Source organism: Chroicocephalus ridibundus, chromosome 10 (genome assembly GCF_963924245.1).
Source record: "Chroicocephalus ridibundus chromosome 10, bChrRid1.1, whole genome shotgun sequence".
Lineage (NCBI taxonomy): Eukaryota > Metazoa > Chordata > Aves > Charadriiformes > Laridae > Chroicocephalus > Chroicocephalus ridibundus.
This window is the reverse complement of record NC_086293.1, coordinates 22536273-22551155: the sequence shown is the minus strand read 5'-3', so window position 1 is coordinate 22551155 and position 14883 is coordinate 22536273. Positions and strand designations below refer to the sequence as shown.

Below are 14883 nucleotides of genomic sequence, written 5' to 3'. Positions count from 1 at the left end.
ACGCCGCTGGCTCGGTGCTCCCAGCAGAGGAGACTTACAGGAGAAACACCCCATGGGAAGAGTTAATGCAACTCCCTGGCAAAAGCTTTTCCCAGCGGGTCTTGCTCTAGGTAGCGTAGCATTGCACAGAAGGTCTAGCCCTATTTTCTCCCTGCATGAGCAGAAATAGCTCTGAAAGCATGGAAAAGGCATTTACATGTCTCCAGTCCTTGGCTTTGTCTTTCTGCAAGGGTATTTGTAGCTGATGTAATGGATCTCTCCAGAAGGGTGTCTAAATACGCGCTCTGTTTGCAGCCTCTGCGGAGCTATTGAGAGTAATGTGGAGTCATGGTGAGTGTGTGGGATTGCGTTTGGAATAAAGGAGGAGTAAATGCTTGACAGGTCTACACGACGTGTGTGCTGTGTGCTGCTGAACACAGCAATTAAACAAGGGCTGCTTTGCCTGTCACAGGGAGGGGATGAAGCAGGCTTGAGTCCTGCTTTGTTCTTCTAGGAAGCCGCCTATTAATATCTGTCCTCTTGAGAAAACTTACCCGAATGATGAGAGAGATGTAAGGACAAACCTACACGCGCACGCAAGAAAGAAGGTTTCGTAACAGAGAATGTCTTTATTGTCAACCTCCTTTGATTGCTCTGAAATCTTTCCTTATAGATCCCACCACAGCCCCGGCGTGCTGCTCCTGTCACCCCCCCACCTCCGGAGAAACGCAAGAATGCACAGATTGCTGCTCCTATTAAAAGTAAGGACAAACTGCTTTCCAGATCTTGGGCGTGAAACAGACACTGGGCAATATAAGTCAGGGTACCCCGATACTTTTTCTTTGTGCTTAGAAGGGCATCCTTATATATATATATCCTAAATTCCTATAGGTTTTATATCCTTTTATATATATATATATATATATATGTGTGTGTGTGTGTGTGTGTATCTATCTCTCTTAAATTTCTGTAGGTTTTAATGGTCACAATAATGAGCTGGCAGCCAGTGCTCCTTCATGTCCCCCCTGATCCAGGAGGGCCTGGGCAGCCTGGCACCTGCGGAGGGATGCCAGGTACGGCATCCTCCTGGCCCTCCAGTGCTGGTGGCCCTGGGAAACGTGGTGCTTTCCGAGGAGCAAACTCTCTGCCTGCTCACGTGGCTAACATGGCCAGCACACAGCCTCGGTGATTTAAGATCCTTGTGGGTGTTCTTTCTCCCACAGACAGCGTGGCCATCTCCCAGAAAGGCAGAGGGAGTTTTCCCTGGCATGCAGAGCGTGGTGGTTCACCAGGGGGAGCTCAGTGGTAGTGCTTTTTGGACAAGGTCAAGTCTGCTTTTGGCTCCCAGTCTGTCGGGTGCTTTCTTTGTACAGTGCTTGGATGAGATTTCCAGAAAATTGGTGGCTCGTGTCTGTAAGGAGTGGAAATAAATACTGGGGCACAGCCATGCGTATGCTGCCCAGAAGCAGGGGAGCTGCTGGTCATGAGCACTTCAGAGCAGAGCAGGACCATGGGGCCAAGGCAGGAGCTTCTCTGTCCCTTCTGCCCCTCTGCTCCGCTCTGGTGAGACCCCACCTGGAGTTACTGCATCCAGCTCTGGAGCCCTCAGCACAAGAAGGACATGAGACTGTTGGAACGAGTCCATTGGAGGGTCACAAAGATGATCCGAGGGCTGGAGCCCCTCTGCTGTGAGGACAGGCTGAGAGAGCTGGGGTTGTTCAGCCTGGAGAAGAGAAGGCTCCAGGGAGACCTTAGAGCCCCTTCCAGTCCCTAAAGGACCTACAGGAAAGCTGGGGAGGGACTCTTGATCGGGGAGCAGAGTGATAGGATGAGGGGAAATGGTTTTAAACTGAAAGAGGGGAGACTTAGATTAGATATTAGAAAGAAATTCTTTACTGTGAGGGTGGTGAGCCCCTGGCCCAGGTTGCTCAGGGAAGTTGTGGCTGCCCCATCCCTGGAGGTGTCCAAGGCCAGGCTGGATGAGGCTTTGAGCAGCCTGGTCTGGTGGGAGGTGTCCCTGCCCATGGCTCCCAAGACCAATGGGGCAGGAAGGGCTGGAGTTGCCTGCCGAGGTGCAGCGAAGGCGTTTCACACGTCTGTCCCAATGGCCCTTCCTTTGGTGGGGGAAACTGCCTTCCCTGAGAGCTGGGCTGCTTCTCTTCCAGCACTAACATCAGCTGCTCTCGTGAAGCCCTAGATGAAGGTAGCCCAGTGTTTGCCCAAGTAACTGTTTTTCGTAGTCATGGAAGGACTTGGATACATTTCTGCCCCCTAGAAATGAATGGATAAGGCTTAGCAAAAATATATATTAGAACACGTTAAAGGAAAGAAAAATCTTAACACCTCTTTACTTGTAGTGGATTTTTTCCCTTGGAAGGTGGGACAGCTAACGCTGCTAGAGCTAGTCAAAACTAGGGGTGGGGGGAGAAATACAGTAGAGCAGGTAACGTGGGGGCTTGTGAAAGCGGTACCTGCCGGCAGGGCTGCAGGGCTCCCGGTCGAATGTCGGGGAGTGCTGAAAGGGAGAGACCAGAGGTGTTGTCAGCCAGATGTTTCCTTCACCGTGGTGTGTGCACCGTGGTGTGCTGTCAGTGAGGTTCGTGCAAGGGGGAGGCGTGGGCTGAAGCCTTTCGTGTCCTGCAGTTCTCGGGCACCATCATACAAAAGCGAGAGCTGAGATCCTGAACGCAGAAAAAGGCCCTCCCTAAGCCAGGGGGAAAAGACTTTTCTGTCCCTTAGTCCTGTCCCCCCCTCCCTCTCTTCCCCTGCATGAAACACTAAGCCCTTTGAAGGGTATTCATCTCAATAGGGTGGTTTTCCCCTTTCTGAAGAGGTGATTGTGCGGGAATGCTCCAGAGAGAACCGTTACAATTTTGCTTTGAGATAAGTGAGGCAGGAAGAGGAGTTAAACTGCTCTGGTCGCATGCACAATGAGCCTTTTAATGGACTTCACTGTAGCAATTTGTGTGGTGGTTTTTTGTTTTTTTTTTTTTTTTCCTTTGATGCTGTTGCTAAGGCATTTTTAATTGTTCCCTTTCAGACGCTGTTGAAATTATCCCTGGGTCAGCTTCTAGTGCCTCCTCTATGAGCACGACGTCCCTGGATACCTTGTACACCGCTTCTTCCGCGTCAGAGACTGCTCTCCCGACGGCCACCTCCAGCCCTGCCAACACCCCACCCCCTGTCCCAAGCCGGAGCGTCCACACCACCATCACGCGCAATTTGGACACCGGCTCTGTGACCCACTCCCGCTATGGGACTTCCCCAAAAGATGGGGCCAGCAAATCGCCCCAGACCAAGAGGGCTGCCCCGGCACCGCCAGCTGAAGCGGGGACCCAAAGGTCCCACACGGTGGATGGGGAGAAGACTTCTCAGGTGAAGAAGGCTGCCCCAGTGCCACCTGCAAGCCTGGATGCTTTCAACTCCCTCTGCCTGGAGGATAAGAAGGCAGCTGTGGCGGAGCCAGTGCCAGCAGAACCCAGTGGGCTGGTGGCATCCGTGCCCAAGACAATAGGTGCCGAACTGATCGAGCTGGTGCGCAGGAACACCCACCTCAGCTACGAGCTGTCCCGCGTGGCCATCGGCGTGGTCATCGGCCACATCCAGACCTCCGTCCCAGCAACCAGCAGCATCATGGAGCAGATTCTCATCTCCGTGGTGGAGAGTAAGGTAACATGCTCAGGGCTGGGCCAGGGGGCTGCTGCAAACCACCTCCTAGTGTTGGGCAGAGGGTGTTATGAGCTCTCCTAACATTTGGGATGAGAAGTGCAGGGAGATCCCAAAGGAAAGGGGAGAGATGGGTTACCCATGGGGTTAACGTCTAGCCAAGGGAACCAGGGGTTTAAACCGGGTCTGAGTACTGATAGCAGGGACGTGGAAAACAGGTGAGTTTGTTCTGCAAATGAGCTGCAGATGTATGACATGACCTTGATTTTTGGAGCTGGGTGTGAGATGTGAAACCAGCTGAGAGGGTCCTTGGTGCTGGGAAGCACTGGTAGGCTGTGGTGCGGGGGTGGGTGTCTCAGATGAGACTGTGGTTTGGGGAGGGGCTGGTGAGATGGACGGCAGTGAATTGAACCACATGAGCACGTCAGGTGGGAGATGACAACCTTCCAGGTCCCAGGGACAGCCCCGGTGACAAAGCAGCGGTGGGAATGGATGCGGCAGGATCTGAGGTACGCTGGGGAAGGTCTGATGTGAGTTGGTGACCGCTGATAGGGGAAGCTCCCGGAGAACCATTGTGGCAGCTATGGTTCTTTCGGAGAAAGAAATGAACAGTGACTTTTTAAAGAGGTATTTTCTGTTATAAACAGGACAAATACAAGCTGAGGAAAATGGAGCCTTCGCAGTAAGTGCTTCTGTATAAAACCTTTCATAAAACAATGCGTTGTATAAACTTGTTTTCTTCTGTGGTGCTGCCTGTCCTCTGTGTGGATTCAGCGTACCTATGCATACTGTAAATCCGCATGCGTTCTTGTCTCTTTTGACAACGGAGCACCTGAAACTTCTATATGTCTGCCCTGGTCTTTCGTCAAAGTGACGAAAACTAGGTTTCTGTAGGCGCAAACCTCTCTATTCCATAACACGCCTCAGACCTGCTTTTTTTTTTTCCTGAAAGACTGTGGAAGAGTAGGTTTTCAGCCACCGGAGGAAGAGCGTTATCTTGAGCTTGTTCTAAATAAACCTTATGCCAAAACGATCGTATATTCCTCCTTTCTCTGCTCCAGGTACACAGGGAGGGAAATGAAAGGATGCTTCTTGCAGCAGCCGTCGAAATGGTGAAGTGCACCTGGGCAGCCCTCCGCTTGAGCTGGAGGGATAATAAATTTCATCTCCCACTTGCTAAATACAGCCCTGAGGAGGACGCTTCATACAAACATCTAAGATTGGAGTTCCATTGCTAATGGCAAGATTATAATGAACTGTTTGGAGGCATTTGAATATGGAAAACTAATGACATTCAAATTTTAGATCAAATTGTAATCTGGTTAACTGTCTGCCCTGAATAGAGGGTCCTGTAAGCAATCATGAGGTCTCAGTTTGTGGCCATAACCCAACGGTTAATTGCTTCCTACTCCAATAACAATACCGTGTCAATGTGCGATCTAGATTCAGCAAAAAAAAAATAAAATTAGCTGTTTCAGGCAAACGTTCTGGCTCTGAATTGCACACTAAGGAGTTCGGTTTTCTGTTATTTGCACCTTGGACAAAATTTGAGTATTGTTTTTTATCTTTAATACTTGTTCTCAGGATACAATAAGCGTAATTCCACAGAAGTGGGATTTAGTGCCAGGTTTCTGCGGAGGGGATTTGAAAACCTCAATTTCATGGCCATCGCTGCAGACTGGCCTGAAAAAGATGGGAAGAAATTCTGATGCCGGTGCAGGGACGAGTATGGATCTGATATGTTATACTCGTAGCTGATATGTTATCTGTCATCGAGGACATCCGTGGGACTTAAAAATGCCCAGTATTGCATGGAGACACAGCAGAAGGTCCTGTCCCATCTCGTAATGCCTCATCATACTGATCTTGAGCGGTGCGGCTTTCAGAAGGAGAGCCTGGGTGGGCTTGCGCAGTGCCCGGGTGCGAACGTTGTGGTTGTGTGTGGTTTTTCCTCCCTGTCCCGCGCAGAAGATGTAGCTCTGCTGCCAGGTGGAGGCCTGGCGCCAGGCGGGGTTGTTCGCCTGGCGTGGAGAGCCAGCTCTAACAGCTGGAAGGGCAGTCGCGTGTGGTTGTGGGGTGGCTGCACCGCTGTAGCTTCACTAGCGGAGTTTAAATCGTTATTGTTGACTTTGTGTTGTTCGTTACACCAAATCATTCCACGATCTCAGGGGTGTAATTGTTGCTGAGTCGTCAGTTCTAGGTCAAGGGCTTTTTTTTTTTTTTCCTTTAATTTGTAATTTCTGAAATCCCTCTACACCCCAATCCATGCAAATACGTGGTCAGTTCTTTTGTGTGTTTTTCCAGGTTTTTCTTCCACTTCCTTAAACAGAGCGAGAGACCAGCTTTGGTTTAAAGCTTTGCTCTGCTCATAGCAGATATCATACCTGCTTCAACCTTTTGTATCATGTTCTTTAATTAGTTATATCCTTTCTATTCCTATTCCAGTCTTGATTTGAAGTCAGATCGCTGGTTTACTAAATCAATTCCAGAATCCATTACCTCGCTCCTATCCCCAGTGCTTTCTGAAGGTTGAATTCCAGTGGCACCTTCCCTCTTATTTACCTTGCTGGTCCTCCAGCGTGGAGTCTGCCCAGGCACGTGTTTTCACGAGAAGAAAAGACCCTTCTGCTGGGACAGCGTCGTGCTCCTGCTTGTAGAGAGGTAACATGAGGCTACGCGGGGGAAACAGCAAAGACGAGGAGGGTGCTGAGGTGCTCACACCTTAGGAAAGATGCTCCAGAGGTACCATGCTACTTGGGGAAGCCTGATCTGCAGGAGCAACCGTGCTGAGTTGGCTTCCCTGTGTCAGGGTTTGGCCTGGCCTTGGAAATGGCTCCTCTTCTTGTTCTTGAGCCGGTTCCTGATGAGTGCCAGGGTGGCTGTGCAAGATGCGCAAAGGGAAATTAAACCCCTTTTCAAAGGCATTGCTGCAGTGACTGCCTAAACTGGAACTGGCTTTCATGGGAACTCGTTTGAAATTTGGATGTAACTAAAGATAATATAGTTGCCGCCTGGTTTTCAAGCATCTAGAGGATCACTCGGATTAGTATGTATTGGTGATATGCGATGGCCTTCAGCTCTGCTGAATTATCTCCTGTCTGAGAGGAGGGCGTAGTACCGTAGACATCTTATCTAGAGAGGTCGATTTGAGGATTTATTAATCTGAGTGTGAGGCAAGCAAAATTGCCTAATACACAAGCTAGCTACGCCTTGAGAGGGAGCGCTTAGAAAGCACTTATCTGCTTTTTATTGAATTAGCATTGCTGTGTTGCATTCGTGACTCAGACCCATCTCTGGTTGCCTTAAATTTAAGCTTGAAAACTGCTGACAAAGGTGTGTAATTCAGTTCGGTTTTATACATCAGCCCAGGCTGTTGGGTGGGGTCGAACGGTTCTTGGATGTGTTGGAGATGGAGGAACAAGTTAGGAAGTTGGTGTGGGAGGTGATGTATGTCTGGAGGGGGTTTCCTTTGTAGTGCTGGGCTGTGACCTGCTCTCAGCTGCACATCACCAGCGCCTGGTGGCCGCCTGTTGTCCCCAACGAGCCCTGACAAACCTTGTGGCTGATGTGGCTGAGCTCCCTCTCCTTCCCCCGAATCCACGTGGGCTGCCGCTTGCCTGCGGTTCCCGTTCGTTCATTGATTCGGCTTTGCTTGGAGGAGACTTGCTTTTGACAAGACACAAACGCGGCTCTGGGGCTCAGCTTTTCCCTGCGGGCGCTTTGTCCCTCTGCTGGGCTGGGACAATGGGAAGGTCAGCAGGGCCAGCGCTTTCAAGGCCAAGGCCTTGGCTGGGCTGTTGGCGTGCCTCTGTAGGGCTCCTCCTTAGTGAAATACTGTAACAAAAGTGAATCTGGAGGGTGGGAGGAATGCATTAGTGCTTAGGCAAGCCCTTTGCTCGCTGATTGCTAGAGGAGCCTTTGTGAAGGTGTGCGCCAGAGTCTCCACGCGCAGCCATCTCAGCTGGGCTGTAGACGGGCCACGCTCATCCAGAGAGAGCCGCTGCCGAGCACGTCTGCGGAGCAAATGTGCTTCGGGACACCTGAAAAGGGAAGGCTGCGGAGACCTTACCGAAGGATAGCCGTCGTGGTGGCTGACGGCCAAGTGCTCCCCCGTCCCCGTGACTCCCCGCAGGTCCGTGCAGGGCAGGCATGGCCTCCGCGCCACGGGGCTGCGTCCCCGGCGTGCCCAGCCAGCAGCAGACCTGCCGCTGCCCAAAGAGCGCGTGGGAAAGGCCTGTCTTGGGAAGCTTGGCTCAGCTGAAGCCAGGCGTCTCTCTCGCACTGTGTTTCATCTGGCGGAGTGGCTGCCGAGGAGCCTGGCGGTCTGCGGTGTCGGGAGCAGTGTTAGCCGCCTGGTTGTCGTCGATGGTGCTGTAGTGGGAACGGTTCGCTGCCCAGAGGAGGGGGGAATTCCCAGAGCAGTCCCCCTGAAACACATTTAAAACCCTGCTGTATCGTGTACCTGAGGTGGATCTGGGCTCATCTGGAGGGAAACTGCTGGTAGGTGTGTGTGTACCCGTGGCACGGGTGATCCGCCATGCTTGATGGTGGGATGGGAGGGGGTGAGGAAGAAACGGGAGGAAGAGCTTGGCCAGATGGCAGCTGGGCTTGCGTGGCAGGCGTGGGTTTAAGGAGGATGGAGCCAGGCTCTTTTCAGTGGTTCCCAGTAACAGGACGAGGGGTAACGGGCACAAGCTGGAACATAGGAAGCTCCGATCAAACATGAGAAAAAACTTCTTTACGGTGAGGGTGACAGAGCCCTGGAACAGGCTGCCCAGGGAGGGTGTGGAGTCCCCTTCTCTGGAGACTTTCAAGACCCGCCTGGATGCAGCCCTGAGGGATGTGCTCTGGGCAGTCCTGCTTTGGCAGGGGAGTTGGACTAGATGATCTCTAGAGGTCCCTTCCAACTCTGAAAAATTATGTGATTTCGTGACCACCTCTGAGCAGTGTGGGTGTGACGAGGTTCCCAAAATGATTTTGGGCTGCTCAGGAGGAACAAAATCCCTCCAGCGGTTTGTGCTGCTGGGCTGGGAGCAGGAAAAAAAGGTAGAAGGTTTGAAGCAGCAAGATAACGTGTAGTGGCGTCGTTAGAAATACCGAAACCTCCTCCTGCTTTATGGGCTCTGCGGCAGATTCCTGGAAATGGCCGTATGAGGAGGGGACAGGTTGTAGTAGCTGCCAAGATGTTTAATAAGCAGAGATCTGACCACGGTGGTGGGAGGGCTGAGAATAGCGCTTGAGAGCGCATCGAGGCGGTGTGTGGTGTAGTTACTCCGGTCAGATTGAAGAGCTTGTTAATGGATTGATCTCATCCAAGTCCATTAGGAGCTTGATACTCGGTGGAGTCGTTAAGGGCTGCAGATGAAGGATTGGAGGAAGCAGATTAGTGATAAGAGGCTGAACAGATTGATCGTTAAAACGAGTACTCATTAAAACGCTCATCCAAAAAGACGTCCCAGCAGTGGGCTGAGGTAGGACCAGCGCTGCCCTGCTCTGCTGAGGAGGAGGAAGGTACATAAATGGACAATCCTCTCCCAGGCAGCTGGGATGCACGAGGACAGGCAGGTGACACTGCGGTGTCGTAGGCCTTCCTAAACAGAGGAGGAGATGGCAAGACCAAGCGAGTCTCCTGATTAAAGTATTTGCTTCTGCGATAAATCACCATTCAGAGGGAGATTCTCTTGCTTTTGTGCTCAGCTCCTGAAAGCTGCCATCCTTTCTCACAGCTGCTTACCTGGTTTTCTGCTGCCGTTCGCAGCCTCACGAAATTTGAAGAGCGTGCAGAGGCTTGCATTGGAGCAGCACGCTCCTTCCTTCGTTACCTGCCTGACAAAAATTATGTAATGAGCAGTGACAACAAGAATACTTTTTTATTAAATAATCGAAGCACTGAATTGAAGTTCCAATGAGTTCACACCCCAAATACCCCAAAGAAAATGGCTAACATTTCTGTCTCTAGTAAAGCAGGCGAGGCGTTACGGTTAAACCTGGGGTGGTTTCCCAGGAAGGGCTGGAGGGTGCGCAGGGTGCTGCTCCCGCACTCGGCAGTCTCGCCGGTGTTGTGGGTGTGCGACTGTGCGTGTGTCACCACTGACACAAAACACAGGCTCTTGCCTCTGTACGAAGTCCTTCTGCTCTGCTTGCAATGTGAGGTCTGCTTCGAGGCTTGCTGTCCCCGTTGGAAGGAGCTGCGCCAGGACAGGACTAAGGCTTCTCCAGCTTCCAGGAGAAGACACGGTGCAGTAGCAGGGTGTCCTGGCCGGTGGCGGTGAAAAGGCCTTTTTTCGCACTGAATGATCATGACTTGTTCACTGCACGCTGCAAGACAGCTTCATCCAGAAATTGTTAAGGGTTTGGTCTCAGTGAGTGGGTTTTCCCCGTTGTTTGAATTTCTGAGCTCAGTTCTCTTCCACCTCGCTGATCTCCTGCTGCTTGTTGTCACTGCTGCCAAACCCCTGTGTATATAATTTAAGTTCTTCTGCAAATTAATCCTTACCTCTCTTAATGGTGCCTGGGCTCGTCACCTGTAATCAGCCTGGTTCCACATGCTGGTCCCGCCTTCTTGCCCTGCTTTTGGGAAAACAGGTAGTTCATATGATGTACTTGGGTCCTAGAGGCTTATCCTAAACCACAGACCACAGCAGCTGTCGGGGCAGGTTGGCTGCTGCCTGACTGCTCCTCTCTCTCTCAAAGGAGAAGGAAAAGTGTCGGAAAGACAACAGAAGATTGAAGCCTTCGTGGCAAGGCTTATGTAGGAGGTAGAAGTGGTGGGGCTGCCGTTGACAGCAATTTGAGAAAGGAGTACATGCAGTAAGATTTGCTGAGTTGGTCTGAATCTCTGTGAGCGGTGGTTGAGCTCTGCTGTTTGGAAGAAAGCAGAACCAAAGCAGCCCAAGATGACTTGGTTCCCGTCCTTGCTGCAGAAGATGGCAGACCTGGTACTGAGCAGCTGGCGTGCAGAGTGCCGTGCAAGCCCTTGCTCCCAAGACAAGGATTACAGCAAGATTTGTCCCTTTCAGGCTGGAGGGAGGGGGCAGCGGAAGGAACTTCTTCCTGGAGGCAGCTGTACAGCGTGGTGGTTTGGTGTCCAGGACACATCTGCTTTACTGGGGGTGAGCCTGGAGCTGTGCTCAGCTGCTGCCTGGCGGCCGTCCTGGCCCGTGCCAGGCTGCTTTGGCTTTCCCCATTCCCAGGGTGATTTTCAGAGCCTACAGCATGTCCTCTGAAGGGCTTCTCAATGCCCGCACCTAGAAGGAAACCAGTGTTTTATTTTTTTTATTGGGGGATAATAGAGTACCTCCAGGTTCAGCGGTGTTGGGTTGCCCCACGTTTTTGGCGCAGGCTGGATCGCTTTCATAAAAGATGCGGCGTCGTTCAGCTGCCCTCTGGGAAGGGAGAACGAGGGTTTAGGTGGCACTGAGCATCGTGCCAAGCAGTTTGGGTTTTCCTCTAAGTACAATGAAATGTGCAGAGGGCTGTGGTCGTCTGAGTTGGCTCCTTGCCTTAAGTTCCTCTCTGATAGGACATGAGCATTCCCCTTCCTGCAGTGTTCGCCCTCCCCAGGGCAGGCAGGGAGCCGGTGGTGGTCTGCAAACACCCTCTGGTGTGCTGCAAGGAGAAGGGGAGAAGTTTGTGATGTGCGTGTGTGCTAAAAGGTTACAGTTATGTGATCTAGGAGGGACTCGGGAACAAATTCCTGTGGCTTTGGGGACATTGGCTTGCCTGGATCAGCCTTAGGTTACTAAATGCAATAAGAAAAAAGGGTAGCTTTGTTTGGGTGAGGTTTCTTGGGTTCTTGAATAACCTCAGAAGGCAGCTAATGCTCCAGCAGGATGGTGACAGCTTGGATTTAAAGACTTTCTGACTCGTGCGCTGGTTCTGGCGCCTATTTTGGTTCACTCGCTGCATTAGCTGTGCAAGGAAAGGAGGCAGGCGGAGGCCCCAGAAGTATGACAGCTGAGACGTATGTGTCTTAAACTTGCTGGTTTTTTTGCTGCCAGCTCTTGACTGAATGAGGTCAACTGCCAGTCCCCAGACAACGATTAGAGGAAACAGGCACCCAAACAACGGCTAGCTGTCAGGACCCCGCTAACCAGTGGTTTTGCTATCGTGCAGAATCTGAGCGCGGGGCTGCCCTCGGGACAGATCTGCCACGACGAGCAGCGTCTGGAGGTGATCTTCGCAGATCTGGCCAGGCACAAGGACGACGCTCAGCAGCGCAGCTGGGCGCTCTATGAGGATGAGAACGTCATCTGCTGCTACCTGGAGGAGCTGCTTCGCATCCTGGTGAGTAAATTTCTCTCTTTACAGACAGACCTGGTGAAGTTCCTTTTTTCTGACCTCCTTCGCCTCTGTGTTGCCATCGTACCTGCTTTTTCAGAGGGCACGGGTTTCTTGTGCATCCTTTGCCATCGGTGTGAAGCTCTGCCCTCCTGTGTGGGATCTGCAGCGGTATTGAGCTGCCTTCCACTCCACCTTCCACTCTGAAAAGAGTTACAGAGCCGTTCTTCGTGGTGGCTGTGCTATTTACCTATCACAGGAGAATATAAACCCTGACCTCCAAAAAAAACCCAACCTCCCACAGAAAACCTAGAAGCCTGCTGTGAGGGTTGTTGCGCTACCAGTCCCATTTTAAAACATCTTCCTTTTAAATCATCCTCTGTGGCTGGGAAATACCTGCAGGGTGAGGCCTATTAAATGCAAAGAAAATTCTTTGGTTACCTTGAAAGTGAGCTTTAAAGCTGTTTTTGGGAGACGGTATAAAGTATCCCAGCACCTCCGTGCGTACAGGAGAGGCGCATCCCCGTAGTGAGCAGCAGTGGGGAGCCCTGTCCCGGGGCTGTCACTAGCACGTACAAGCCCGTCTGCGTACGGGGGGCATGATGTGGGAGCTGCCGTGCAGTGCAGTGACGTGGTGTGTTACGGGTGCCGGTGTGGGGTTTTCTCTGGCATGTATTTTGTATTCCTGTCCAGTTCTGACATGAGCAGAACGGATACTTTTTTGCGTAATAAATGCCTGTGTTTTTGTCACTCATCGTACGGCCTGTGCCGCCTCGTGGTGGCCCTGCAGGGCAAGGCAGAGGGGGATTTTGTGCAACCATTTCCTCATGGTTTAGGGGTGGGAGGAGATGTACAATAATTCTCGGGGTGGGAGCAGTCCTGGAGCTGCCCTCTGTAACTGCGTGATACGCTCAGGAAGGTGCCTCTCGGGTCATGGGTTTTTTAGATGTTTTCAGCCCAAGACATGCCGTATGGCAGAGACGTTTCTCAGGAATTCACTTTGACGCAGAATCTGCAGTGTGTGGCAGTTCTTGAGCTGTCTTTGTGCTCTGCCTTTGGTTTCTTTGTGAGATGGTTGGGCTGGGGCTACTGAGATCTGAAAGCAACTGGCCTCCCTCGAGGTCCCTGCAGCTGGCACCTTGCTGCTTTGATGTGCCACTGGGCTGACCTGTTCATTCCTGTTTCCAGACAGATGCAGACCCAGAAGTTTGCAAGAAAATGTGCAAGAAGAATGAGTTTGAATCCGTCCTGTCCCTTGTGGCGTATTATCAGATGGTAAGGTGGCAGAATGCATCACAAATCTCTTTTTGAGATTTCCCTGAAGATGCAGAAGAGCTGGGTTGCTATGATGAATACACGTGAGATGTTCCTCCTGGATGGGGTGGTTCGGTGAACTAGATGGAGTTGCAGCTCATCCCTTTTGCGTGCTGGCTAATGTCAATGCTATGCACGCGAGTTGTACGGAAGAGCAGAGGATGCTGTAGACTTCGAAGCGGTAGCTAGCACTGTGAAGGGTAAAGCCTACTGCTTTCGTTAGCTCCATTGAGGGCCAGAATTGGCATCACTAATATCTAGAGGAAGGATTTCCGAGGATGCCTTGGGAAAGCTGACAGGCTGTGACTGCTCCTCTTTTCATTGATGCACTCCTGTGCATTAATAAGTAGCTTTGCTTAGGAAAGTAGGTTGTGAGTGGAAGCCTTGGGAGTGAGGAAGGAAATCAGTATTCAGAGGAAGAAATGGAAGTTTTGCTTTCAATGCCTATGTGGTGTTGCTTTGCCCCTCTCCTTCCTGGAACATGCCGTGCTAGCACTCTGTGGGGGTTGGAAACTTGTCCCCATCTTGTCCCTAAGTCTTCAGCTACATCACATCAAGCCTTGTGGCATTTAGCTTTCATCTGGCACTTCTGTGTCTGGACCCAGAGCTCAGCCATCAGGGGGCTGGAGCATATCTGAGAGCAGTGGGAAGGCAGGCTGGGCATAACGGAGCCTGCTGGCTTTCCCTGCCTGCTCTTCTCTGACCGGGATTTCAAGGAAGCCTGGCCAAGTGGAGAGCAGTTGGCCCTCCTGTCCCGGCTGCTGTCTTGCCCATTGCCAGGGCTTGGCTCACTTCCATTCTCTGAACCCCGAGTTGTTGGCTGAGGCTGGAGCATGAAGGTTACCCCAGCGGCAGAGCTCCTGCGTGGGAGCTGCAGGTTGAGTGTTGGTTTTGCTGGAATCCCTGCACGTCCCAAAACTTTCTGGTTATACCCTCTGCTCCCAGCACAAACCCGACTGCTTCACAGCAGAGGAACTGCTCCCGTCCTCTTCGTGAACCATCCCATGCTGAAGAGGGTTTGCACATACTGTGTTGTCAGGAAAACCTCCTTCAGAGCAGCATTCACAAAAACTCAGTGTGCTCAGAGAATCCGGGAAAATTAAATCTCTGTTTGCCGGGGACAGGTATAGTTGTCGATTTGTATCTGATGTAGTGGATGAAGGGGGGCATTTCAGATCGGAGCTCTGGCTGCCGCATGCCCTCTGACCGCGCGTGCCAACAACTCATAGCCAGCCCAGTGTGAACGTTATCATGAAATATGCTGCTGCTAAAAGCTAGGAGAGCTTCTGGGTTCACTGGCACCCTGGGAGGGTCTGTGTCTTCCCAACAGCGGGAACTTCTAAACAGTTCATGTCTCTGCCTTAGAGTGAGCCCTCGCCTGGGATATTTTTTCATCTAGTAAATTGTTTTTGCAGGAACACAGGGTGCCGTTACGGCTGCTGCTGTTGAAGTGCTTTGGAGCCATGTGCAACCTGGATGCCGCAGTCATCTCAACGCTTGTGAACTCTGTGCTGCCGATGGAGCTGGCCCGGGACATGCAGACTCACACACAAGGTGAGCCGGAGCTGCCATACCCAGGTCCCCAGGAACATGTGGCTCCTCAAGACCTGACTGCTCTGCGTGGCCCAGTGCTCTGGGGAGAAT

General features: G+C 51.7%; 1 protein-coding gene across 2 annotated transcripts in view; it reads left to right on the top strand.

The window, feature by feature from the left end:
* Positions 1-14883, top strand: part of NCKIPSD (NCK interacting protein with SH3 domain) — a 55030-nt gene that overhangs the window by 27901 nt on the left and 12246 nt on the right. For both annotated transcript variants that reach the window (XM_063347782.1, XM_063347781.1), the window contains exons 4-8: positions 653-740; positions 3020-3648; positions 11761-11931; positions 13114-13200; positions 14655-14793. In XM_063347782.1, the coding sequence (XP_063203852.1) occupies positions 653-740; positions 3020-3648; positions 11761-11931; positions 13114-13200; positions 14655-14793 (1114 nt within the window). The remainder of the gene's footprint in view (positions 1-652; positions 741-3019; positions 3649-11760; positions 11932-13113; positions 13201-14654; positions 14794-14883) is intronic.